The sequence below is a fragment of the Crocodylus siamensis genome, chromosome 3 (genome assembly GCF_052110815.1).
Source record: "Crocodylus siamensis isolate JL-2025a chromosome 3, ASM5211081v1, whole genome shotgun sequence".
Taxonomy (NCBI): Eukaryota; Metazoa; Chordata; order Crocodylia; family Crocodylidae; genus Crocodylus; species Crocodylus siamensis.
The window spans coordinates 37223213-37251124 of NC_143397.1; the positions used below are offsets into that span (position 1 = coordinate 37223213).

At 46.3% G+C, this 27912-nt stretch overlaps 2 protein-coding genes across 2 annotated transcripts in view; one reads left to right on the forward strand and one right to left on the reverse strand.

The window, feature by feature from the left end:
- LOC149868192 (baculoviral IAP repeat-containing protein 1-like) overlaps nucleotides 1–24034 on the reverse strand; it is a 40479-nt gene extending 16445 nt beyond the window's left edge. Inside the window, 9 exon segments of the mRNA XM_090037632.1 lie at nucleotides 7281–7356; nucleotides 8460–8559; nucleotides 17975–18096; nucleotides 18832–18882; nucleotides 19521–19600; nucleotides 20093–20196; nucleotides 21084–21446; nucleotides 21449–21665; nucleotides 24020–24034. Coding sequence (XP_089893758.1) covers nucleotides 7281–7356; nucleotides 8460–8559; nucleotides 17975–18096; nucleotides 18832–18882; nucleotides 19521–19600; nucleotides 20093–20196; nucleotides 21084–21446; nucleotides 21449–21665; nucleotides 24020–24034 — 1128 coding nt within the window.
- LOC149868193 (uncharacterized) lies at nucleotides 10116–17232 on the forward strand. Its single transcript, XM_090037163.1, is given in 3 exon segments — nucleotides 10116–10816; nucleotides 10818–10939; nucleotides 17189–17232. Coding segments are annotated over 3 exon segments (867 nt in total).
- Nucleotides 24035–27912: the final 3878 nt, after the last annotated feature.

Sequence of the window (27912 nt, forward strand, 5' to 3'; positions counted from 1 at the left end):
AATTTTTATAGCCTCCAGAGAAATGAACCGCTTTATGCATCAATCTGGCACCCCAGATGGGACGTCTCTGGATCACCTCGGGGCTCAGTGACAAGATTGTCTCTGCCACCATGGGGAGTGCGCACCGAGCCACCTTTTTAGGCTCGCCCAGGGGGTTTGAGATGTAAGTCGGGGTACCCGAGAGATTAAAGGCTCCTGTGCAAAATTTTTGGTTTCTGAGGACGCCAGACACACATTCCGGCATTCTGATCAAGATCTCTGGGTATCTGAGTAAGTATATAAATTCCCTTGCCCAATTTGGTCTGGATCTGGAAACAAAGACACGTTCGATTTAGTTTAATACTGAAAAATTTTCAGCCTGGTATATGCGAACCGTCTGTAACTAGGATCTTTTGATATTTGGTGTGCGTTAGGCGCACTTTTGTGGGCATTAATATAGGTGCGGGTCACTCCCGTGTAGAAAACTCAATTATGCCTTTAAGTTATATATTACAAAACTTCAGTAAATTTGCAAAGCAGGCAGATTATGAAGTGAAAATGAAAAAGGGTAATTGAATTAAGTTTTGTCAACTCGAGTAGCCAACCTTTGGGGTCCACTGGACCCCGAAAAGATCCTTTATAGTAAAAGAAGTAATAGCTATCCATAAAATAGTTATGCAGAACAGATATTAAAATTAATTTCCTTATATCGATTGTTGGTTGTAGGTGGTTCAAAATCAGCCACCTTGGATTAAGAAATGCTTAATAAAGTCTCATGTGATGGTTGTTAAAGGAAAGACTCGAGGAGGACCGCCTGTACTCCCTGAGTCTAATGAGGGGGGGAATTCTGAATTGGCTGAGTATCGGACCCGCTCTCCGGTCACCCTGTCAGGTAGCAAGGATAAATCAGACACCTCCTCGGGATCCAGTCCCTCTGCACCACCGCTCTCTCCCTCAGGGAAACCACCACTGGCCTATCAAAGCATACCTAATGATTCAGAGTGTGAGCCTCAGCCAAGTGCCCCATCTGAATCAGAGAATAAGGGCTATTATTTGCACAAGACTGTAGAATCACAGCCGGTGCTGAATTGCCCGATGCGAGAGGTTATCGGAGAGGGGGGCAATGCAACTTTTGTCTACACCCCATTTAGTACTTCAGATTTATTTAACTGGAAGAATCAGAGCCCCTCTTTTCGTGAAGACCCTGAAAAGATGAGGGACCTGTTTCGATCTATTGGGCAAACCCATTGACCCACTTGGGCTAATGTCCAGATAATGCTCCAAACCCTCCTGACCCCGGAGGAAAGAAGATTAGTGTTGGGGACGGCAGAGCGCATTGCAGCAGCCAGGGTAGAAGCGGAGGGAGCTGCTGGTCGTACCTTGCGTGATACCTGCCCTGTTAAGGAACCGACATGGGATAATCATACTGCAGAAGGAAGAGAGCTGAGTGCACGGTATCTGGGGATTATAGTAGAAGCAATGGGGAAGGCAGTGCCTCGGGTTACTAATCTGTCTAAATTGTATGAAGTGAGACAGGGAAGAAAAGAGGATCCCTCAGCTTTCCTCAGGAGGCTGTACAAGGCGTTCCGCAGGTTTTTGGACCTAGATCCAGAAGCCCCAGATAATCAACGCATAGTAAATCTTATGTTTATTGGTCAATCCGCTGCTGATATTCATAAGAAGTTACAGAAAACTGAGGGAGGTGCTGGGAAACCGATTTCAGAGCTGGTGGAAATTGCATATAAGGTATATGGGAATCGTGAGCATATGCAGGAGCGCAAGGAGGATAAAAAGGCTCAGCAACAGATGGCAGCGCTGGCAGCTGCTATAACTGGAGGTAACCCTGGAAAGGCTGGGGATGCAGAAAGGAAAAGGAGAAAGAGTGGGAGCAGACGTTTGTGCTTACTGCAGGGAGAAAGGACACTGGAAGAGGGAATGCCCAAAGTTAAAGGAGAAGAGAGAGGGTGAACCAAAAGGTCACCTCATGCGGGCAGGAAAAGGGTGAGGACACAGAATGAAGGGGACGGGGATCTAAGACCACTACCCTTCGGGTTGGAGCCCGAGAAGATCCCATGGTAACCATTAGGGTTAGTGGCAAAAACTTTGAAGCCTTGGTGAATACTGGGGCTACATTTTCAATGATTCCAGAAAACCCTCCCTGTGCAGGAACTAGTGAACAGCATGTACTTGTGGAAGGGATTGAGGGAACGCAATCCCGACTCCCTGTTTGTAAGCCACTTCTCACCAAAGTGGGGGACCATTTGCTTGAGCACTCCTTTGTATACTCTCCAAGTTGCCCGGTTGCACTACTTGGGCGGGACCTACTCACAAAATTGCAAGCTGAGATATTTTTCAGAGACGACCAGATGGTGGTCCAGCTACCTGTCAAGCAGAGCTCGAACTATCAGATGGCTCTCCTGGAGGACCAGCGCCCTGTAGTAAGTTCTGAAGATCACATGACTGGAGTAGACCCTTAGGTATGGGCTGATGGAACCCCTGCACGAGCTAAGTCGGTCTCCCCAGTAAGGATCATACTCAAGGATGGGGAGGGGCCCGTTCGGGTAAAGCAGTATCCACTCAGCCGAGCGGCCAGAGCTGGACTCAAGCCGTTAATAGAGAAATACAAGAGGTACGGATGGCTAGTGGAAGGGTCCTCACCCTATAACACCCCCATCCTTGGAGTGCCGAAGGCAGATGGGGTCTCATACAGACTGGTCCAAGACCTGCGAGCAGTAAATAAGAAGGTCCTTTCAGACCATCCTGTAGTCCCGAACCCACACACGATTTTGACACAAGTACCGGGGGAAGCTGAAATATTTTCAGTGCTAGATTTGAAAGATGCTTTCTTCTCCATTCCCCTTCACCGAAAGAGTCAAAAAATTGTTTGCTTTTGAATGGGAGGATCCACATACTTTCCATAAAGCCCAACTCATGTGTACAGTTCTTCCACAAAGATTCATAGCAGCCCCCCATATTTTCGGACTTGCCCTTCAGAAGGACTTGGAGGAGTGGAAGGGATCACACCCCGCAGTGACTCTCCTCCAGTATGTGGATGACCTGCTAGTTGCAAGCCCAAACTTGCAACTCTGCGAGGAAGCCACCAGGTCACTGCTAAACACCCTAGGGGAAAAAGTATATAAAGTCTCTAGAGAGAAAGCCCAAATATGTCAGCGTCAAGTTACATTTTTGGGATATAAGCTCTCAAAAGGAGTCAGAGCCCTGAGTGCAGATCTCATACAGGCAATCCAAGGTCTAACCTCACCTAAGTCACCCAAGGAGCTGCAGGCATTCCTAGGGCCAACTGGGTTCTGTCGACTATGGATACCAGATTATGGTGGAAAGGCTAGACCACTGTATGACTCACTGACTAAGGAGAGTCTCACTAAATGGAAATGGAATAAAGAAATGCAGCATGCCTTTGATCTGCTTAAGGCAGCATTAACCCAGCCCCCTGCCCTGGCCATCCCAAATAGTAAAAAGCCATATCGACTGTATGTTCATGAGAATCAAGGGGTCGCATCAGGGGTGCTGACACAGCCATCAGGCCCAACCTGGAGACCCGTGGGATATTACTCAAAGGTTCTAGATCCAGTTGCACTCAGGTGGCCAGCCTGTCTTCAGGCTGTGGCAGCCACAGCAGTAGTTGTTGAAGAAGCCCAGAAGATAGTCATGGGTGCGGATATGGAAATACACACCCCACATGGAGTTCCCCAGATTCTAGGGACTGAGGGAGGAAAGTTTCTCAACCCCTCCAGACAATCACGGTATGAAATATTTTTACTTTCTAATCCAGGACTTACTTTCAAACATACTACAGCCTTGAACCCTGCAACCTTGCTGCCGGAGCCAGGGAAACCGACGCATGACTGCCTTGAGGTCCTGAATCAAACCACACAGGTGCGGCCTGATCTTGCTGAAGACCCAAGTGAAGACCCAGATGCTGAATACTTCGTAGACGGCTCCAGCTCTGTCATCGATGGAAAAAGACGAACAGCATGTGCAGTGGTAACCTTGAATAAGGTAGTATGGAGGGAGTCATTGCCGAGCTCATGGTCGGCACAGGCCGCGGAACTCACTGCGCTCACCCGAGCATTACAGCTGGGGACAGGCCAGCGGGTTAATGTATACACTGATTCTCACTATGCTTTTTCTACGGTCCATGCACACGGACTATTGTGGAAAGAAAAGGGTTTCATTACAGCTTCTGGGAATAAAATTGCTAACGGCCCTCAGATTATCAAGCTACTAGAGGCACTCCACCAGCCTAAAGAGGTAGCAGTCATTCATGTGCGGGCCCATGGGAAGGCTGCTGAGGAAAAGCATAAGCTTGGAAACGCAAAGGCTGATGCGGCAGCAAAGGAAGCCGCATTTATTGGTGCAGAAGCGGAGGAAGTATCCAGGCAGGCCTTGTCCCATGCCATAGGGCCATACGTCCGGGATTTAGTCCTGCAGTATTCCCCTAAAGAAGATAAATTTGCACAAAAAGCTTGTGCAGAAAAGAACTCCCAGGGGTGGTGGATAGTACCCGGAGAAAAGGTCATGATACCCAGGCCATTGCTTCGGAAAGTGCTGCATCAGCTCCATGCAAGAACCCATATGGGAGGCTTGGCTATGGGTGATCTAGTGATCCGCCAAGCAGTAGCCCCAGGGCTATATGTAGAAGCTCAGCGTATTGCTACCAGGTGCATCACATGCCAGAAAGTAAACCCTCGAAGGAAACCCCCTGTGCCAATGGGAGGTACACCCTGGGCAGCGTACCCTGGACAAGCATGGCAGATTAATTTTGCCGAACTCCCACGGTCCAGACATCATGGGTTTTTACTTGTCATGGTAGACCAGCTCTCTGGTTGGGTCGAGGCATGGCCCACCAGGACTGCCACTGCGGCTACAGTAGTGAAGTATTTGTTGCAGGAGATCATTCCCCGGTATTCTCTGCCTGAATCCATCGAGTCGGATCAAGGACAACACGTTGTGGGAAAGGTAGTTCAAGAAGTTGCACAAGCTCTCAAGATCACTTGGAAACTACACACACCAGGGAAACCACAAAGTTCAGGACAAGTGGAACACATGAATAGGACCTTAAAGACTCTACTCACCAAAATCTGTATTGAAGCACGCCTTAAGTGGCCTCAAGCATTGCCGCTAGCTCTTACTTGCATTCAAAACACTCCCCAACGGGGCATTAAATTAACCCCATATGAAATTATGTTTGGCAAGCCCCCTCGAGTCTTACCCCCTGGGATGCAAGAAAATGTAACTTTTGAATTAGATAATAGCGAGCTTCATATATACGTTATTGCTTTGCAGTCTGTCTTGTCTTCTCTTCACATGTATGCAGCCTCCTTTCAGCATCTGCCTTTAGACGTTCCGGTACATGACTTCTGCCCGGGAGACTGGGTCTTGGTGCAGCGGTGGAAAAAGGAACCTTTGACTAAGAGGTGGAGTGGCCCTTTCCAGCTACTTCTAACAACCCACACCGCTGTAAAGATTGCTGGCTATGACCGTTGGATACACCATACCCGTGTGAAACGACATCCACAAGCGTCAAAGGACACCAACTCCCAGGACGAACTCACTCCGGAAGCTGAGTCGTCCTCGGAACAAGAAGCCAGCAAGTGGAGCTGTGAACCCACTGGTAATCTCCAAGTGCACCTGAGACAGCTTAATCAAAGTTCAGAAAATTAGACAAGAAAATAAAAAGAAAAAGTTTAGGCTGTATTTGATTTCAAGAAAGGGAGAATATGGTGGGAATCTTAATATGCCTTGTTGTTATCTATGTAGTAAGAGAAGCAGGATTGAGCAGCCCTAGCCACCAGCCTATATCCCCGCTTCCCCCAATTGCTCCCCCAGGGACAAATTTGTATGTTGACAAGATGAAAAGAATTGCAGGTACCTTCAATCTCACCAACTGCTGGGCCTGTGGGAAACTCCGAGAGGCCGGAGAACAGTGGCCTTGGAGGGCTTTTCCTTTGGCCCCAAAATGGTGAGTAAGTGATGAGGCGGATGTTAAGAATACTGGTCAAGAATGGGATGAGAACCGCAGCTGGGATCTTTCCCAAGTGGCATTAGGAGAGTACTGTATTAGCAATAATGGTACAGGGAGGAGTTTGGGACATAGCCAGTGTACATGGACAATGAAATGGGTCTGAACATGCACTACCTGTTATGCCCTTAATTGCAGCAAGTATGCAGGTCAATGGAATTCTACTCCTGTTAAGCTCCCAAACTTCACGTGGATGAAGTGTAACCCATCCACTCCACAATCATCCCCGTATGATAAAGACACCTGCTTCAAAAAGATTGATAACCACCACAGTTGAAAGGATGCAAGTTGCAGCAGTCCCCCGCAAAGCGCAGACTGTAGCAAAAGTCATGGTACTCAGAAAAATTCCTCGTAATTATCTTGATCTGCCTAAATAAAAATGGGGAGCAGAAAGCATCTTGAGGGGGGAATATTGTTAGAAATGGAATATTGTTAGAAATGGAGTATTGTTAAAAATGCACAGCTTGCATCTTGCACCCGATAAGAAAGAAACACTGCCAAGGACTTTTTTTCTTTCCCAGCCTTGCCACAGCTTTTCTTATACTAAATCGCAGACTCTCCCCCAGCTTCTCCCTAGCCTTTCTCATACAGATTACAGAAGCTGGAATTCAACTGACTGTGTCCTTGAAAGGGGGGGGGGGTTGAACTCTTGGTGACCTATAGTAGTCTCTAAGCATGCTTAATTAGCTGATGCATATTTACCTCTCCGCCCTGCATACTTAAGTAGTTAATTATACTATACATGCAATGTATGTAGTGATGTAACCACAAGTATGCTGTAAAAGTTCCTGTTTCTGCACACATGCCCAAAAAAAAAAAGACAAATACAGCCTGCAAAATTCCTTGGTGGGTTCAGAGTAATCTGAGTTTTTGACTCTGCTCTGACCCTATTTGCAAATACACCTTTTGTGCCATCTAATGAGTGTGTGTCTGTAATTTTTATAGCCTCCAGAGAAACGAACCGCATTATGCATCAACTGCACACACAGGAATAGAATTAAAGATAAACACCATTTTCTACATGGTAGAGCAAAACCATGCATTGGTGAGTTCCTTTATTCTTCACAATAAAAGAGACCAAAACCGAACAAACAAACAAAAAAAACTTTACCACGTAGGTATAGGGTTTAAGCTGACTTTAGAGAAAATTTTGGTTACTGCAAACAAAAGACACACAACTTTGCTGTGACAAGACCTTCCATTTCTGAATAGCAAAGCAAGACTTTTCCAGCCAAGAGCAAAGAGTAAGACCTATTACCTGCTCAGACTGACAGGCCAATTTGTTCTCTGCTGGCTCTTCCAGTGTTTCATTGAGTGGTACTGAGCACTTGCAACTAAAATGAATTTTTCAGATATTTTATGAAAAATCAATATCAATATGAAAACTGATGGGATTTTTCTTAATTTGCTTGCTTCTATTTTTCCCTTGTTAACAGCAAATGGAAATCAGGCAGAAAACTTTCCTGTTTTTAGATGCTTTTCAGAACACATTTTATACCCCTGGGGAAAGAAATCCAGCAGGGTTTGATAGAAGCATAGAAAATTAGAGTTGGAAGGGACCTTAGAAGGTCATTTAGTCCAACTCCCTGCTCAAGGCAGGGCCATTCCCAACGATATCATCCCAGCCAAAACTTTGTCTAGCCAGGTCTTGAAAACCTCCAAGGATACAGATTCCACCATATCTCTAGGTAACCTGTTCCAGGGTTTTACTACCCTCCTACTAAGAAAATTATTCCTAATATCTAACTTAAGCTTCCCTTGCACCAACTTGGAACCATTGCTCCTTGTTCTGTCATCTGCCACCACTGAGAACAGCCTAGCTCCTGCTGGCCTTACTCCTTGTCCCTACATTTATCTGCATGGCCACTCTTCCAATAAAACAATACAGTAAAAAGATCTATCCAAAGCTTGGCAAAACCCTTCCTTGACCAGAAACATACTGCTGCCACAGACAATGGAAGCACTGGTTTGTTCCCAGACCTTCAGCTCTTCATATGGAGTCAAACCTTCGCTGCTACTATTGAAAATTCCCTTCCGTGCACATAATCCCGCTGATTTTAATAAGACCACTTTTGCCATAAGAAGGATGGTAGAACAGGTCCCACACAGATTAGACACCAAGGCACACATCTGTCAAACCTACTGACAGGCACCCCTGCAAGGAGTTCAAAGGGGCTGCTTGCAGTGTGAGGGTTTTCAGGACAGCAGCCAAAATCTAGCACTGTGTTGAACCACCCATGTTTGCTTTGCAAATATTCACACATGAAAATGCTACTGATCTAAGCTTGATTTATTTTCAGAATCAAATTTCTCCCATCTAAACATTTTGAAGGTTCAGATGCTTTACACTCAGAAGATACTAAAAATAGCCATGTTATTTTTAAGGGAAAATCCAGGCAAACACAGAGATAGTTCTTAAGGGCATTTAGTTACTTACTCAGGGAACCATTTTGCATGTTCTTTCCCTGGATCATCACCTTCCTCCCATTTCTGCAAAAGCCCAGCACAGGCAAAGCATTGAACAACATCCCTTTCACCTACACACAGGGAATAACATGTCACAAAAGGGGATCATATATGTTTCTGCATTTTCTGATTAACATATCAACAGTACAATATAATTGGAGCATAATTCTTTTTATTAGTTTACATGAATAATTTGTCTTCTAATAGAATGAAAGGGCTCTGTTATTCAAAACAGAAAACAAAACCTTTATGTTATGTTAGTTTCCACAAAATGCTTGAGGAATTCAAAGTAAATTATAAGAGGTTTGCATAATTTCCCTTTTGTTTAACATTATAATGATTGAACCTCTCTCTTTCTGGATTCCAGTGAAGGAAATGTGTAGGAAAAGACAGATGCTAGGATCATGGAGAAACTCTTCTGAGTTGCTGGCGGAGAGCAAGAAGTTGAGTTAATCCTGAGGCTATATGACTACACACTGGAGACCAACCAGGCAACCCTCACAGGCTCCTCATCTTGGAGCCAAGGATGTCTTCATTAAGTATCTTTAAGTTTTACATTTTTGTTCCCCATACTTACAAAAATGAACAGTTTTGCACATAGGGTTGTTTGGAAAAATCAAATGAGAAAAACATACTAACAAAGACACACAGGATCTCTATGCTGATAAGACTGAATCTGTGGATGTGGGGAGACCACTGGATGTGGTATACCCTGAATTTAGCGAGGCTTTTGATACCGTCTCCCACAACATTCTTGCAAGCAAGCTAAGGAAGTACGGACTGGATGAATGAACTTAAGGCGGACAGAAAACTGGCTACAGCATCAGGCTTAAAGGGCTAGATGTCTAGTTGGCAGCTGGTATCAAGTAGAGTGCCCCAGGTCAGTCCTGGGGCCAGTTTTGTTCAATGTCTTCATCAACGACCTGGAAGATAGTGCAGAGTGCACACTCAACAAGTTTCCGGATGACACCAAGCTGGGCAGAGTAGTAGATATGCTGGAGGGTGGGGCTAGGATTCAGAGTGACCTAGACAAATTGAAGGACTGGGCCAAAAGAAATCTCATGAGGTTCAACAAGGACCAGGATGCCAAAGAGGGCACACATGTCCAGTGCACGTGTGCCCTCGGCTCTCCCGCTGACCCCACCGAGAAGAGTAGAGCGATGGGACCAGAGGGCGAGGAGCCAGCAGCAGCAGCAGCAAGGTAACCTGGGCAAGTGGGGGGGGGAGGGGAGAAGGGCAAGGAGGAGCCAGGCCAGCTGTAGGGTTTTTTTCCCCCTCCCATCCCTATTCAGCTGCGTCGGGCAGGAGCTGCATGAACAGGCCACACAAACAGGCATGCTCTTCAGGGGTGCGCTGGAGTTAGTGCAGGAGTTCACAAAGGAGGGGCCTCAACCCCTAACGTTGGCAGCCTAACACAAGGACTTCAGGTGAGTAAATGAGGAGGATGGATACTACTATGGGGGTGGTGACACGGAGCACAGCCAGGGATACTACCCCAGTGCGGCCTCTGGCCCAGAGCTCCTGTGAGGCTTCTTACCCAGACGGGGTCTTTGGATGGGCTGGCAGTGCCCTGGCCCTGTGTCTGTGGGAGCTGCCTGGTAGGGGCTCTAGAGACCAGGGTTGGTGGATGGCCCAGGAGTCCCCTCACCTGTCCATGTGTGCCAAGCTTGAAGCCCTGGAGGGACAGGTGAGGGAACTCCAGGCAGAGGTTATCAGGCTGCGGGGGATCAGGGCGATTGAGGAAGAGACTGATGGGTACTTCCATTCTCTGCAGGACCACACACCTGGAAGGAAGGCATCACAGGAGGGAACTGATGCGGCCAGGTGGCAGACAGTCACCTCCAGGGCTAGGTGTCGCACTGCCAGAGTGACTACCTCAGTGCAGCTGGAGAACAGATATGAGGCCCCGGTGTCACTGGCAGAGAGTGCAGCAGTGGAGGCCACAGCCACAGCCACCACCAAGCAAACTGTGGGACAACCATGCAGCCGGAGAAGACAATGGGTCATCATGGTGGGTGATTCCCTCCTGAGAGGGACAGAGGGAGCCACCTGCTGCCCAGATCCCATGGTATGGGAGGTACGCTGCCTGCCTGGAGCCCGGATTCAAAATGTCACAATGAGGATTTCAGACCTGATCAGGCCCTCCAACTACTATCCTATGGTTCTGATCCACGTAGGAACAAATGACACAGTCCGGAATAGTCCAGGCAGGGTCATGAGCGACTACATGGCGCTGGGATCCAGGCTTAGAAGTTTGGGGGGGGCAAAGGTGGTCTTCTCAGCCATCCTTCTGGTCAGCAGTCATGGATGGCAACACAGCAACTGTGTTAGAGGTCAACTAACAGCTTTGGAGCTGGTGCCATCATGTGGGGTTTGGATTCCTTGACCATGACCTGCATTTCCAAGATAGGGCCTTGTTTGGACAAGACGGGCTACATCTCTCTTCAAGAGGTAAGAGTCTGTTCTCTTACAGGTTGGCTGATCTCCTATGCAGGGCTTTAAACTAGGTTCGTCGGGGGATGGGGATATTGATGACAGGGTGAGGCCAGGAACGACAAACTATGAGCCAAGTGCTGGAACAATCCAGGTAAGTACCAAGGACCCTGCTAAGCATCAGGATGGGGAAGTACTAAGGGCAGCTATTGGGGGGCTTAAATGTCTGTATATTAATGCTAGGAGCATGGGGAACAAGCGGAAGGAATTTGCATTCCTGCTTGCAAATAAAGAATTTGACCTGGTTGGGCTACTAAAAACCTGGTGGGACACCCACGACTGGGTGGTTGGCACTGAGGGCTACAGGCTGTACAGAGAGGATAGAGTGCAGAAAAAAAGTGGGGGCATTGCTCTCTATGTTAAGGAGCAATATACATCTTTTGTAGTTAATTTGGTCCTAGAAGAAGGACAAATTGAGGTACTATGGGTCATATTACAGGGGGTGGGGGGTCAGGGAGAAAGGGTAGTGGGGGTTTATTACAGACCCCAACACCAGGGAGATGAGTTAGACCTAGAATTCAAGACAGCTCTCAGAGGCAGTGTGCTCAAAGGACCTGGTCATCACGGGTGACCTAAACTTCCCAGACATCTGCTGGGAAGAACAGGCAGCCAGGTCTGCCCATTCACATAAGTTTTTAACCTGCTTACAGGACCTTCACCTACCACAGGAGGTAAATGTTCCCACTAAGGGAAATGCCTTAATAGACTTGGTGCTGGCCGCAGGGGATGACTTGGTGGGGGATCTGCAGGTACAAGGTAACCAAGGAGATAGTGACCACCTATTGATAGAGTTCACTATCTGGCAAAAGGTGGGAAAGATAATTACTAGGTCTGAAGTGCTAGAATTCAGGAAGGCCAACTTCAACAAGCTCAGGAGATTAGTTAGGGAGGGACTGACAGGCAAAAGCATCGGAGAGATGGGAGTCTAGGAAAGATGGGAGTTTCTCAAGGGACTGATCCTGCAGGCACAGAAAGTACACACACTTTATGTGTACTGGGATGGCCCCTCTTGCTTGAGCAGGGAAATCCAGGACAGCCTGGGAGGAAAAAAGAGAGGCCAAGAGGCTATGGAGGCAGGGGGCAGTCACCATGGAGAATTATACCTGGCTTGAGTTTGCAGGGAAGCAGTGAGGAGGGCCAAAGCAGAAATGGAGCTTAGGCTGGCAGCAAAAGTTAAGAATAACAAAAAGTCATTCTTTAAATACATAGGAAATGAAAAGAAAGCACAGAGTAACATAGGGCCCCCTTCAAGATGGAGTAGGGCAACTGATAACTGATAATATGGCCAAAGTGGAGCCCCTAAATGATTCCTTTGCATCTGTGTTCCTGGACACAGATACAACCCAATGCATCCCAATGGGACTTCAGGTGAGCGCAAAGATAGATACCAACCCACCAACTGTTAGCGCTGACCTAGTAAAGGGGCACTTGGTGGGGTTGGATGTATTTAAGTCAACAGGCCCTGATGATCTTCATTCTAGGGTACTCAGGGAATTAGCTGGAGTCATAGTGGAACCACTAGTGCAACTGTCTGAGCACTCATGGCACTCAACAGCATGGGTTCATAGCAGGCAGATACTGCCTGACTAACCTGTTTTTATTTTTTGTTTTGGTTTTTTGGTTTTTGGTTTTTTACAGCCGGGTCACAAAATGTTTGGATGAAGGAATAGAATTAGATATTAGTTACATAGATTTTAAAAAGGTCTTTGACACAGTGTCTCACCTAATTCTTATAAATAAACTAAACAGCTGCAATGTAGATTATTACACAGTCCAGTGCGTGGAAAATTCGCTTATGAGATGCACCCATAGAGTGGTGGTGGATGGGTTGGTTTCTACTTGGAGAAATGTAGTCCTGGGACTGGGACTGTTCAATATCTTCATCAGTGACTTGGATGAGGGAGTAGAAAGCACCCTGTCCAGGTTTGCAGATGACACCAAGCTATGGGGTGAGGTAAACAAACTAGAGTACAGGGAGCGAGTCCAGATGGATTTGGACAGGCTGGGGAAGTGGGCAGAACAGAATAGGATGTAGTTTAACAAAGGTAAGTCTCATGTGTTGTACCAGGGGAGGAAAAATTGTCAACACACCTGTAGCCCGGGAGGTAGCATTCTAAGTAGCACAACTGCAAAAAGTGATCTCAGAGTCGGAGTCAATGCCAAAATGAACAAGAGTCGCCAATGTGATGAAGTAATAAGTAAAACTAACCACGCTCTTTCTTGCATAAGTAGGTGCATCACAAACAGGTTAATGGAGATGATACTTCCCCTCTATGGGGCATTGGTCAGGCCGCAGCTGGAGTACACTCTCCAGTTTTGGGTGCTGCACTTCAAGAGGGATGTAGATAACCTGGAAAGGGTTTAAAGGAGGGCCACCCATCTGGTTAAAGGCTTACAGGAAAAACCCTATGAGGTCTGATTGAGGGCCTGAATCTCTTCAGTCTCCACAAGAGAAGGCTGAGAGGTGATCCTGTGGCCATATGCAAACTCATCAGGGGGGGCAGCAGGAAATAGGGGATGCAATGTTTACCAGGGTGCCCATCGGGGTAACTAGAAACAATGGCCACAAACTGGAAGAGAGCAAATTTAGATTGGACGTCAGGAAAAAATTCTTTATAGAGAGGGTTGCCAAAGTGTGGAATACACTTCCAAGGGAGGTGGTGTTATCCCCTTCATTGGAGCTATTTAAGAGGAGATTGGACAAACACCTGGTTGGGGTCATCTGACCCCAGCACTCTTTCCTGCCCAAGGCAGGGGCTGGACTCAATGATCTAACAGGTCCCTTCCAACCCTAACATCTATGAAATCTATGAAATCCATGAAGTGCAAAGTCCTTCACTTAAGATGTAGCAATCCCATGCACCAGTACAGGTTGAGGGCTAACAGCATACTGGGCTGCCTGGGTAGGAGTATTGTCAGCAGGGCAAGGGAAATGATTACTCCCCTCTGTTCAGCACTGGTGAGCCACTGGTGGAGAACTGTGTTCAGTTTTGGGCTACCCACTACAAAAAGGATGTGGACAAATTGGAGAGTGTCCAGTGAGGGCAACAAAAATGGTGAGGAGGTTGGGGCACATGGCTTCTGAGATGCTGAGGGAACCGGGCTTATTTAGTCTAGAGAAGAGAAGACCAAGGGGGGATTTAATAGCAGCCTTCAACTACTTGAAACAGCGTTCGAAAGAGGACGGAGCTAGACTGTTCTCAGTATTGGCAGATGACAGAACAAGAAACAACAGGTCTCAAGTTTCAGCAAGAGAAGTTTAAGTTAGATATTAGGAAAAATTCTCTCACTAGGAGGGTAGTAAAACACTGGAACAGGTTACCTAGAGAGGTAGTGGAATCTCCATCCTTGGAAGTTTTTAAAGACCTGGCTAGTCAAAGCCTTGGCTGGGATGATCTAGTTGGGGATGGTCTAGCTTTGAGCAGGGGGTTGGACTAGAAGACCTCCGGAGGACCCTTCCAGCCCTAATTTTCTACGATTCTATGGGCCTTTGTACACACAACAAAATTGGCCTTTAAAACAGCTTAATTAACTGTTTGCATCACTTTAATGGAACTGCTATTTACTCACTCAGCAGAGTATTCCACTTTAAATAACTTCGTAACAAAGCATGGTAAAACCCATCTGAGATATTTTAGTTTGCTACCTAACAAAATGCAATGGTGCATGGGGTGCTGGAAGCCAACGTACTCGGGGAATCTCAGGTTTGGCAGGGTTGCAGCACTTGGTGTACCATCCCCACCACCTTCTTCTGCCGCCACCACACCAGCCACCTTCCTGCTACTTTGCCACTCTACCCCAAGGGTAAGACAGTCATTCCTGGGTAGTCCCAGGCGGTGGGGACAGTGCATGGGGTGCTGGACCTTACCTGCCTCTCCCGCGGCAGGAAGGGCAAGCTGCAGGTGGGATGAGTAGTATCTGAGCTGCAGAGGACCCCAGTGCTTCCCTTTGTGGTGGCAGTGTGCCCCAAGCAGCACCCGCCCACTGGCACCTGGCCTGGGTGGTCTTGGGGGGCACCACCGCTGCAGAGGGAAGCACCAGGCCCCAAGCTGCTCAGGCAGGCAGGCAGAGAAAAAGAGAGAGAGATCAAAGTCCTTGCTGTTTCCCCACCTCAATCAAGCCTTCCTGCATGAGCTGCCACCGGGTTGCACAGCCCCTGAGGATCGGGTCTCTCACCCCTGTACTCACAATGGGGGTTTAGTTCTCTCTAAATTGAAACAGTGGGTTTTTAAACCCTCCGTTTCAATTTGGGGAGAACTAAACCCCCGTCAAGTGTTCAAGCATCCTATGATTCTAAGACCCTTTTAGTTACTGGGCCCAAGTCCCTGCTACTACAGCTAATTATGTTATAAATCCCTTTTATAAACCTATCAAGCCTCATTTAAAACACAGATTTGGTTTCTTGCCTTCACTTTACAAAGGTTCAAATCCTCACTCCTTTGATGATTAGAAACCTTCTTCAAAGTTACAGTCTAAATTTTTGGTGATCAAAATTGGCCATGAGCTTAAAAGGCTCTTTTCCTTTCCTAATGTTGAACTCCTACTGTTCAACTTGAAAGAAAGATAATGCCCACTCTCAGGCCTCATTTTGCTATCCTAAACAAGCCCAACTCTTCCAGCCTCCCGTCAAAAGGTGGGAAATTAATTTCCCTGATCACTCCAGATTTCATTCTTCTTGAACAGGGGTGACCACAAATGTATAGAGTATTCCACATGGTCTCACTAGTTCCTTACCCAAAAGCATCACTTTCTAATATCCCTGTATCTGGACATATCTTGCCTGATGCATTATATACTCACATGGAATCACAGAAAAGTAGGGCTAGGAGGACCTCAAGAGGTCATCCACTCCGACTCCCTACTCAAGCCAGGAATATCAGTATCTACACAAGTGCTTGTCTAACCTACTCCTAAAACTACAGAATCAACCCTGGTACACAATTACAAGGCACATTGCCCAAAAAACACCAAGGGAACCCTATCTGCTGCAAGTGTTGTTCAAATGCACTTGAGAGATCCAAAAAACAGGGCCATGCCCCACTACAGAGGAAAGCAAAAATAACCACAGTCTGACCACAGTTTAAAATTCCTTCCTGTTCCCAAATGTGGTGAGCAGTGTGACCCTGAGAGGAGGGACAAGACCCTCTAACATAGGAACCTTTATGTTTTAATCCCGGCAGAAGCACTGGCATACCCCAGTCAAAATCCCTAGCCTTGGCTGCAGCCATCACCCAATGCTTCCAAGGAAGGCAAAAAAACCCAACAAACCCTGACACGCATAGCAACAGGCAGGGAAAAAATTCCTACCCAGCCCCATGTGGCAATCAGCAAAGCCCGTAAGTATGGGGAAAAAACCAAACACCCTCCACTCAGGTCTGCAACCTGGAGATAAAAAAAACACGACTCACACATCACACCCTCTAGCTGGAAAGCCAGACCTCCACTTTCTGTCTCCCCTTCCTAACCTTCTCCCAGCTGCTTTAATCTGAAGTTAACTAAACCAGCTGTGGAGCTCTGTTTCATTCTGCTACTGCTGAACACGGTCCTCTCCAATATTAACCTGCTCTGGGCTGCAGGGCTCTTCTCATTATCTCCCAGTAATCTGTGTGTGAGTAGGGGTGAGGGGTTCTCAGTTTCCAACTATTGCTCTTCACAGAGCAGTCCAGGCACAGCTACTCCTAGATCATCCCTTACCAGTGCCTATCCAAAGTCTTCTTGAAAAAAAACCCATGTTGGAGATTCTGTAATTTCCCTAGGCAGTTTATTCCACTGCCTCAATATTTTAACAGTGAAGAAGTTTTTTTTCCTAATATCCAATCTAAACCTATTTTCTACAACTTCAAGCCATTGGTGTCCTGCTCTCTGCAGCAATGAAGAAAAGGTAGTGAGATCTTTCAAGCTTCTCCTCACATAGCTTGCCTTCCAAGCCCTTCACCACTTTTCTCTCTGAGCTCAGGACCTTCTCTAATTTCTCAAGTCCTTTTTAAAATACAAACCCCAGTACTGCACACAATTGAGCCTCATCTACTGCTCAGCACTAGCAGTAGATGAGGCTAATCACTATCAATTAAAGGGACACTATCACTTCCTACCTCTTACACCTAATACTCCTATTGATGTGCATCTGCCTTTTCCCAAAATGTCACCATGCTGCTGACTCATAATCATCCTGTGATCAGTTCACCCAGATCTTTCTTTTGATTCCAGTGTTTCCAAGTAGCGAGTCCCCAGCTTACGGCAGAATATCTTAAAGTTAATCCCCAAGTCCATTACCTAGTACTGTCTACTACTGAATTTCAACCATTTCACTCCATCCCCAACACTCCAGTCCTCAACATCACCCATCTCCTTCCATATAATATTTGAGTCCTCACCCATATTGACCATGTGTCACAGCTTCAAACTGTTAGCAAATTACATTAGCACAATTCAGCTTTACATGCCAAGTGCATTAATGAAAACAGCAGGTAAGATTGGTTCCAAGTATGACATGTGAGGAACTCCACTTGTAAACCCCTCCAGGTCAACAACATTCCCCTCTATACAATCAGGCATAATTTTCCCTTTATTTAGCTGCTGTCTCACCTAACAGTTCTTATATTAAATTGTAACATTTATCTTTTCCCCCTTAATTAATCCTTAAGCTTTGTGCAGCATTGAGGTCAAACTGCCTGGTCTGCAGTAACACTGATCCATTTCTTCTCCCCTATCTTCAGCAGAGACACCATGTTGGACTCTTCTAAGTGGAAGCAAAACTGAAATGTGGCAATTAACATATTCAGATGCTCATTCCCGTTACCCATTTTGCCTTTGCTCCCCACATATTCAACATGATCAACCACACTGGACACAAGATGAAGTATTAACTCAGGTTTTCAGCCATACCTTAGTATTCACCTTTCACCTGTACAACAGCCTCATTGTACAACAGGCCCATTTCTTCCCTATTTGTTGTCTTTTTTAAAAACAGTAGCTAATGAGCCTTTTACTGACCTGTGTAGAACAATCCTGATTTGGCAAGCATGGTGGCATCAACTGGAGCTTCCTGTGACCAAGTTTTAAAAGAATCCAGTCAAACTCCTTCATCCTCAAAGATGTGGGGAATGGGACCACCTTTGCAAACCAAGACATTTGATTATTTGAAAAAGCTCCCATACTATTAACACCCATAACATATGGGTAAAATCAGACTCCAAGTGCACCCACTGAGCTCCCAGAAATACAGCTATACAAAAATATTACTTAGAATTCTAGATTAACTATCAAAATCCTCACTTATGCCAAAGAGGAATAATCACTTTGGCCATCTGCTGGCCCCAGCTACCTTACCTAGGGTTGTGGGGGCCAAGGAAGCTGTAGCCATAGCACTTCTGCAGCTTGGAGCCTGGCTGGCAGCCAGAGTGTGGCTCCAGTGGGCCAAGCTCATTTTGGGCAGCACGCATGGCACCCATGTGTACTGCCTCTTCCCCCCCCACCCACGTGGGATTTTTTGACCCAAGGATCTCCCAAGGTTAAAAAAAAACCCTTGCACCACAAGGTAGCAGCATGGGAAATGCCTGAATGTGTGGTGTGTGATGTCACAGATGGGTCTGCAGCATCACATATTGTATGGACATGGCTAATGGTTCCTTTTAAAGTCCCAGTTGCATTTCCTCTCTTGATCTCTCTTTGAGAGGCACATGGGAGTCAGAGAGAGTATGACTTATGAATGTTTCTAGTTACTTGTGCATATTTACAGTCTTTTCTCTAGAAAACAATAAAACCTGCCCCTGGTTTATTTTCAAAACTGATCAAGGAAACTAGAAAAAAGTGTTTAGGATTACAGTAAAATTCATTCTCAATCAGTATCTGTTTCTGTAGGTAATATCCTCTTTATCAAAGGAGTTGTGAAACGTTTTCCCCAAGCAGAATGAAAATTCAAAGTCAACATTTTCTTCTCTTAAATTTTATCTCAAGTTTATGTGGTAGGTTAGTGAAGCAAAAGAAGTAACCACACAACAGGGCTAGGACCACTAGCACCTCCAGATATCAACTGATTAAACATACTTTCGATTTTGAAGAAAGCTGAAAAGACACTTGAAAAGAACCACCACCTGGGTACAGCTAGAGATGGGAAACTCCCTACAAGAAGTAGGACAGACAGAAGTAAATCTTAGAGATATAATAGAACTCATCTTGGGAATATAAAATTCTGTGGGTGACCCATGCCACATTCCAGATTTTCTGGTTTAATCAATAAAAAACAAGTAACACTACCCTTGAGCTCCCTCTCTCAGCTAGTTCTAACCATAGCTGTATCAGTCTCATTTTGCAATGTCCAGGGAGTGTGGATCATGAGTTCAAGTTTCCTCAGATAGCAACAGGACTCTGACACTAGGGTCCTACAGAACCTGAACATGTGGGTCAGCTGTTTACCCCTGAAGTCAGCAGAATTTCTTTTACTGCCTCATGTTAACCATACTAATTAAATTTTGGCAAGTTCAGCATCAAGTTCTATGATAAAAAGAGAGAAAAAATATATATCCATTAATGATTTACCATCACTTTTACAAATCCACTGTAGTTTTGAACGTACTCTTGAATTTCATCACTGGATTTCTTATGATGAAGGAATTCATACTTACAAAACAAAGGAAATTAAATGTTTCAATGCTGTGGCCTGCTTTTGGGGAAGGGTCTTTTATTTTTGTTATGATTTCAGATACCATAAGCTATTTAAACATTTTTTTCATTTCAGACACAGACAGTAAGTGGACATGACATGTATAGGTACCATCAATATTATTTACACAACCAACTAATTATTAAGGGCAACTGTTTACCACTGTTAGCTCATAGCTTAGCCTCTGGAATAGTCCTAGAAATAATGTGCAAGGAAGAAGGGCACCAGTTACGTAGAGAACAAATGTGTGTTCCATTTTAGAAGTCATCTCACCCCCACATTGGAAAAATTATAGTGGGAAGCTTTTTTGTTTTAGGAAAAAAAATGTTGATATTGATCACTTAGCAACCCCAAAAGCCTAAATTAGTCCTCTTTCAGCAGTATGTCAAAAGTGAATGCAGGTCAGCCTTCACTGTGCAAGGAAAAATTTCTCAAGGATGATCAGTCACTTACTCAGGAAACCATTTGGCATGTTCTTTCCAAGGTTCATCACCTTCTTCCCAGTTCCCCAAACATCCCCCACAGGCAAAGCACCGAACTTTATCTTTTTCACCTGCATGTAGAGAATCATGTGTCAAAGATAATCCCAGACTCTGTGCGGTCTTTTGCCCACACAGCAGCTGTGCAAACACAACTATCACAGTGAACACCAGCTCAATAATTTGGATCTTTTTAATTGGAACTTTCTGGCTTACATTGTAATGAGTGAAATGACAGGGAACTCTTATGCAAACTTGATTAGATGTTATGTGATTCTGAATTAGGCAAGTTTAGGGGGAGTCTGACTTAATGAAGCACAAGGCTGAAAAGGAAACTATCAGATGAGGTACGCATCCAAACCTTGAAACTTTATTCTTTTTTAAAGACATTCTACAGTCTTGGTAGGATAACATTGTTTACCATTTTATTGCCTTCTCCAAAATCACTAAGTTTACTTTCAATATGTTGATTCATAAGTAGACCTATTTTGCAGTGATATATCAATTGAGAATTCAAAAAGTACAAAAGCTTCTTCAGATAGTACTTAAATTCATGGGGTGAAACCAGAGCTGGACTGGCAAGTATTATCACAGCTTGGGAGTACCTTCTAACCGTCAAGTATCCTGATCCTCCTACCAGCACACCAAACACCATTAAGTGAATGGTGGTGTGTATTGGGACTGCAGAGGGGGTTTCTGCAGTGGAAAATTGTTAGCCAGGAGAACAGCTGCCCAGGGGAGCTGTGGGCAGATATGTCCTGCTGGCAATTATCTCTCTCTGATTTATGTTTGGAAAAACTGCCACAATATCAAAGTTGTGCTGTAGGGGAAATTAACATTTAGAAAAACCTGGATTTGTTACTGTGGTACTCAGCCTTGTAGAGCAGATATGCCTTGCAAATTCAGATACATCATTTAATAAATCAAACCAGGAATTCTTCAAAGCACTATTTCCATTTACCTGTAAAGAAAAATCCAGCACTAGAGAGCACAGCTGGCTGGGTTCCTCTGGCATAAAATGGCCAGGCTTCAAAAGACTGAAGTCTAGCCTCCTCCTCTTTGTACCTGTCTGTAGGCTCTGCCGGACTCTCCTCTATGTTCTGAACATGTATGTCATACCGCAGAATGTTACCCACCTCTTTCCCTTGCACAAAGTCACACTGAGGCCGAAATTTTTTATGCCCCAAATCTGGGGACAATCTGGGTGATGTTGCACATAAAAGCAGCCCACAGCAGAAACACTATATATTAGACTTAACCCCTGTGTAATAAAACCCGGCAGCAGCCATCTCTGTGGGAGCCCACGATGAACCAGAGTCATAGGGAAGAACGTTTTTAACCTCTTGCATTCATTTCTCATGCTGGGGTTATAACCTCTTTGCAACTGCTCGCGAATCTCCTGGTATTCTCTCTCCATTTTTTCTGATAGCTTGTGCCAATCAAAATTTACACGAGGGAAGCGAGGCTGTGTATAAGATGGATTCAGCTCAGAAATTTGATTGTTGCTCATGTCCTCTGCAGAAGGGTCTAGGGCAGACATTATCTGTAAAAGAAAAATAATAATACATTTTGTCTCCCCAATCACACCATTGTTTAAAAGTCTTGTAATGCAACTTCCCTGTTACCTTGGGCAGAAAAAAAAAATACCTGGCTACCACTGGAACCAGGCAACAAACTGGTAGTTCCTCAGCTACAGTACTGCAGTGTTACCAGCACTGTGCTTCAAGCGAGCTAGATATGTTCACAGACCCCTGAGTGACATTACATTTGCCATTTAACGTGTTAACCACATGATAATATGTAAGAACCTATGTAGGTGCTTCTAAGAGGCGGTTGCCCACTCATTTCACAGGCAGACCATGGGGCCCAGCACTATTTTTGTGGGCTGAGCACAGCGTGTCCCCCCCTCCCACTTTGAGTGGCCAAGGGGCCTCAGAATTCCCACCCCTACAGATTGCCAGATGGCCCCAAACTGGGGCTTGCTTATTAGCGCATCAGTTAATGGCTTTTGTAGGCTTAATCCCCTGATTAAGACCATGGATGCCATTAATTGATGTGTTATTAAGCTAAGCCATGGTTAAGGACTTCCACGGATTTGATCAAGCCCAGTCTCCCCCCGCCCCATCTCCAGACTCAGACCTACTGAAACACACTCTATAGAGTTGCCAAGCACAAGCCAGTCTCTCCTGAGTACTCAAACTGAAAGCTACAAATATTTTTTTCAAAGGTTTCCATCTTGACCAAAATTGGCAGATTTTCAGAGTAAAGGTAATCCCCAATCAAATTCAAGCCTTCTTCCAAAGCACGGAGGCACCATAGGATCTTTTTTTTTCCCCCTTAAATAGGGCCAAAACTTTTTTCCAAATCTGATTATTGGAAATGGCTAAATTGTATTTCCTGATTTTTTAAATACTTAGACTGAGGTGGACAGTTGAACTGAACACGTGCAATTCAAATAGTAGAGTTTAGCAATGAAGAGGACTGCAGGGAGCACTCCCAGCTCCTTTTACTATAATGCTAAACAACCCACAGTGTTTGCTTTTTTGAACTACTTCCTAATTATTTGAACTGTGGTTTCAAAAAGATCCAACAATACTTTTTTCACTATTCAAGGTCTTCTAAGAGACCTACAGCCAATATTCTTCACTTAAAATTTAGCTTAGAATTAGAGATTAGCTTTTTAAAAAATGTAAATACTCCTACAGTATTTACAACCATACCACTAATTCACATTTTTTTAAATTTCCCTATAATATCGTCATTAATTGAGTGTTAGATTGCAGCTAAAGTCTCTAACCCTCGCCAAACTCCACTGTTCTGACTGTCTGATGTGTCCATGCTTAGCTTGGAACCTTCTAGTCTTCCAAAAGAAGAATGTTTTTAGGAATGCTTATAAAAGCATAGGTAAGCAAGTCATTCTGGTCACCTACATAAAAGGCATCTGATTTAATTCATGACCCTTGGGCCTAACAATCTCATCTTACTGCATAAGGAGCATCCCAGCACATGCCTGAACTGGCCAAAGCAATATATTGTAGGTTGCAGCATACGACACGAACTAGAATGAAGGACACAAAAATGTATTCAAAGAGGAAACTTACAGAATTGTGCAATTTATTCCTTCAGCACAAATTACATTGACTACGACCGCAGTCTTACAGTTCTTTACTTCTGATGGAAATAACATTAAAAATGCCAAATTTGAAACAAAGACAGCTTTGAAATTAAATAAGAAACATCCGAGATAAGCACCCCAGCACTTCTGCAGGATGAGTGTCCCAGACTAAAGAACCCATGGGTTAATACCAAATTGGAAAACACTGGGAAGAGATGCTGAATAAAATAAAGGAAACAAAACATATATTAGCCTTTCTATACAAATTATTTTAATAGCTGTCTTCCTTCCTTCCAGGTGCTTGGTAAGAACCCAGGGATCTCCTTCTTCACAGAATCATCACAATGAATTTACTCAAGAAATCCTATCAAGTCTTCCAATCAAAATTTAAAAAAAAAAACCCAATTTGTTCATAGGAAAATCAAATCAAACAACAGCAATTCCTCCCTGAGACAAATAAATGTTGCAACCTGAGCAAAATATGTATTTATCAGTATAAGCAATGAGAAAGCCAGAGGGAAAAAAATGACAAAGACCAAAAATAGGAGGCTGTCTGGAAAATCAGCTGCTAGAAGATAAATCTTGGTGAGTTTTCCTTATTTCTCTCCAATGGCTACTGGATGTAAAAAACCAACTGCTTTCAGAGAGCACATCATGACATTTACTTTTCTCCCTCACCTATAACTTCCTGAATCAATACTCTGTAGTTCCACATTTTTTGGTTACTTACCAGTCTTCTGTCCTTCCTTTCACTGTCAGACAATTATGCTCAAGAGACATACCTGGGCATGGCTCATTACGCCCATGCCTGCTATGGGACAGGGAGATCCGGGTGTTGGGGATCCCCTACCCTCCATAAATGCTGACCTCGTGAAGGAACATCTTGAGAAGCTGGATACCTTCAAGTCAGCCGGCCCTGACAATCTGCACCCCAGGGTACTCAAGGAGCTGGCGAGAGTCATAGCTCAGCCCCTGGCACAGATCTTTGAAAACTCCTGGTGCTCTGGTGTAGTGCCTGAAGACTGGAAGAAGGCCAATGTGGTGCCGATCTTCAAGAAAGGGAGGAGAGTGGATCCGGCTAACTACAGGCCCATTAGCCTGACCTCTATCCTGGGGAAGATCTTAGAAAAGTTTATTAAGGAGGCCATCCTTGAGGGACTGGCCCAGGCTAACATCCTAAGGGATAGCCAGCACGGGTTTGTTGCAGGTAGGTCTTGTTTGACCAATCTCATTTCCTTCCATGACCAGGTGACCTATCACCTGGACGAGGCAGAAGAGATTGATGTCATATATCTTGACTTCAAAAAAGCTTTTGATCTGGTATCCCATGATCACCTCTTGGCCAAACTGGCCAGTTGTGGCCTTGGCTCCACCATGATCCGCTGGCTGGGAAATTGGCTCCGTGGTTGGACCCAGAGGGTTGTAATTGATGGCAGCACCCCATCGTGGTGCCCTGTGACCAGTGGGGTCCCTCAAAGCTCTGTCCTGGGACCCATCCTGTTCAACATCTTCATTAATGATGTGGACACTGGAGTCAGGAGTGGACTGGCCAAGTTCGCCGATGACACCAAACTTTGGGGCAAAGCATCCACGCCAGAAGATAGGCAGGTGATCCATGCTGACCTGGACAAGCTCAGCAAATGGGCAGATGAGAACCTCATGGTGTTTAACACCAAAAAATGCAAGGTTCTCCACCTTGGGAGGAAAAACCTGCAGCTTCCTTATAGGCTCGGCAGTGCTACGTTGGATAGCACTACAGAAGAAAGAGACTTGGGGATCATCATTGACCACAAGATGAACATGAGCCTGCAATGCGATGCTGCGGCTAGTAAAGCGACCAAAACACTGGCTTGCATCCATAGATGCTTCTCGAGCAAATCCCGGGACGTCATTCTCCCCTTGTACTCGGCCTTGGTGAGGCCACAGCTGGAGTACTGTGTCCAGTTTTGGGCTCCACAATTCAAAAAGGATGTGGAGAAGCTTGAGAGAGTCCAGAGGAGAGCCACGCGCATGATCAGAGGTCAGGAAAACAGATCTTACGATGACAGGCTGAGAGACATGGGACTCTTTAGCCTGGAAAAGCGCAGGCTCAGGGGTGATCTGATGGCCACCTATAAGTTTATCAAGGGTGACCACCAGGATCTGGGGGAACGTTTGTTCACCAGAGCGCCCCAAGGGATGACGAGGTCGAATGGTCACAAACTCCTGCAAGACCGCTTCAGGCTGGACAATAAGGAAGAATTTCTTTACTGTCCAAGCCCCCAAGGTCTGGAACAGTCTGCCAGCGGAGGTGGTTCAAGCACCTACATTGAACACCTTCAAGAGTAAATTGGATGCTTATCTTGCTGGGATCCTATGACCCCAGCTGACTTCCCGCCCTTTGGGCAGGGGGCTGGACTCGATGATCTCTCGAGGTTCCTTCCAGCCCTGATGTCTATGAAATCTATGAAATCTATGACATCAATATCTCCAGAGCAACTTTAGATCTTCTTTAGAACTGCTAGTCACGTGACTAACACACACAAAAATCAACTACGAATGCAAATATATCAGCTAGCAGCTGGTGGCATGTTCCTTCAGAGTGGGTGGACAGCTGGTGAACTCCAGCATTTACTGAGGAAGTTCTCCCTCTAGGAGCGCGCACCTGCCTCTTGCCCCGCCTCAAACCTCTTTGAGGCGGTGCAGCAGGCACATGTTCCCCACCCTGCAAGCTTGCAGAGCAGGGAGAAACCTAGACCTCTAAACCTAGACTTAGGGGTCTAAAAAGATTGACATTTAAAGAGGCAGCATGAGGACCGTGCCCTGAGACAATCGGAGGCTGGGTCCTCCATGGAGACGCTCTGGCTGCCAAAGCATCTCTATGGTTGGCCCTCTCCCTGGTGCTAACACACTGGGCCACCCATTCCGGGTGTGTCAGCACCAGGGCTCCGGTGCCGGTGAGTAAGGGTTTGAGGGGCTGGAGGAGCAAGGAACCCCTGCCAGGATTGGGCCCTCCCCCGCCAGCCCCCCAAGCCCTGCCGCGGATGGCCCCTCCCACTGCCAGCCCCCCCCCCCCCAGGCCCCTGATCCCTGCCATGGTCAGCGCCTCCCCCTGCCAGACCCCCAAGCCCTGCTGGGGCTGGCCTGCCCCCCACCAGCCCCTCCAAGGCCCCCAAGCCCTGCCGGGGCTGGCCCCTGCTGCCACCAGCCCCTCCCAGGCCCCGAGCCTTGCCGGGGCCTGCCCCCCCTGCCAACTCCCCCCCACCCTATACTTTAAAAAGAAAACCAGCACTTACCATTAGTTGAAGCTGCAGCTGCCCTCCGGCTGCCTGGGCCCCCACCCGCACAGTGCAGGACAAGTTGACAGCCCCAGCAGCTCCAGCCTGAGCCTTCCCGCCCCTCTGCTGCCCGGGGGCTCTGCCAGGAGGCCCTGGAGCCACTGTCCCCTGCTTCTCAGGAAAGCAGAGGCTTTTTTTCCATTTTTTTTTCTGTTCTTTTCCTGAGGGTTTTTTTTCTAAGCGAGGGTGTCAGGGATTGTGGGGATAGCCTTGGGAGTCTGGGCGTGCAGGTTGGGGGTTGAGGCTGGGTGGGGAAGCTATTGGGGGAATCTGGGAGGGTGGAGTAGCCATTGAGGGGGCTGCAGAAGCTGGTGGGGTATGGGGCTAGGTGGGGCAGCAATTGGGGTGCTGGGGTGGGGCATGTGGGCCTTGCAGAGGGTGTGGTAGCCCCTACGGGGGCCACTTGGCCCCCATTGGGGGGCCATACTTCTTGTGTTGGAGATGAACCCCCTGTTGGGGGCCGTACCCCTTGTGATAGTGCCAAACCCCCTGTTGGGGGTCTGAACCCCCTTCTGTTGGGGGCCTGAACCCCTTGTGTGGGGGCCATTGCCCTGTGGGAGGGCAGCAAAATATGTATTCATGAATTCATGAAACCTGTATTTAGAGTTCACTTTATTATTATGAGACTTGCTTTAACAGTGTAGATATCAGTAAAACATTGTCCAAATGATCTCTGTCTCTTTATAGCGGTCTTTTGTTTTACTTGTGAAGGAACATGGATTTGGGGGCTATTTTAGAGGGATTTGGGGATTTTTTTATTTTTTTTTTAAATCAGGGATTTTTCAGTTTTCCAATAGGGAACACCAGAATTCCTGCTAGGAAGGCCAGTGGCAGGACCCTGCCTGCTCAGAGCTGGCACCATGGACTCATCTGGCTGTGGCTGACCTCCTGGCCAAATGGGGCCAGGAGTTCATGCTTTGACAGTTCAAAGCAGGCCACCACATCCAGAACCTCTTCCGGGTGATAGTTGCCCAGGTGGCCGGGCAGGCAGCACAAATGCCCCCTGCCCGGTTGGCCATACAAAGGCCAACCTGCAACTGCAGTCCACTGGCAGCGGGGCAGATGTCTTTACTGGCTCTGCAGTCCCCGTCTGAGTCTGGCAGGTGCACAGCAGGTCACAGCCAGGCACTAGCCCCCACTGCCAGACTGCTGCAGTGGGTAGAGGGTGCAGGAAACTCTCAGGGCTGCTTCAGTAGTCCAGCTGGCACAAGGGGTAGTATCCACAGGTACCAACTGGCTGGGCCCCAGAAGCTCCTGAGAGCTAGTAGCCCTGAATGTCACAGGCCAGCTGGGCACTGTGAGTATATCAATTTAGCCACTCGGCTGTTTGGTTCAGGATCAAGGAGGCAGAGTTGGGA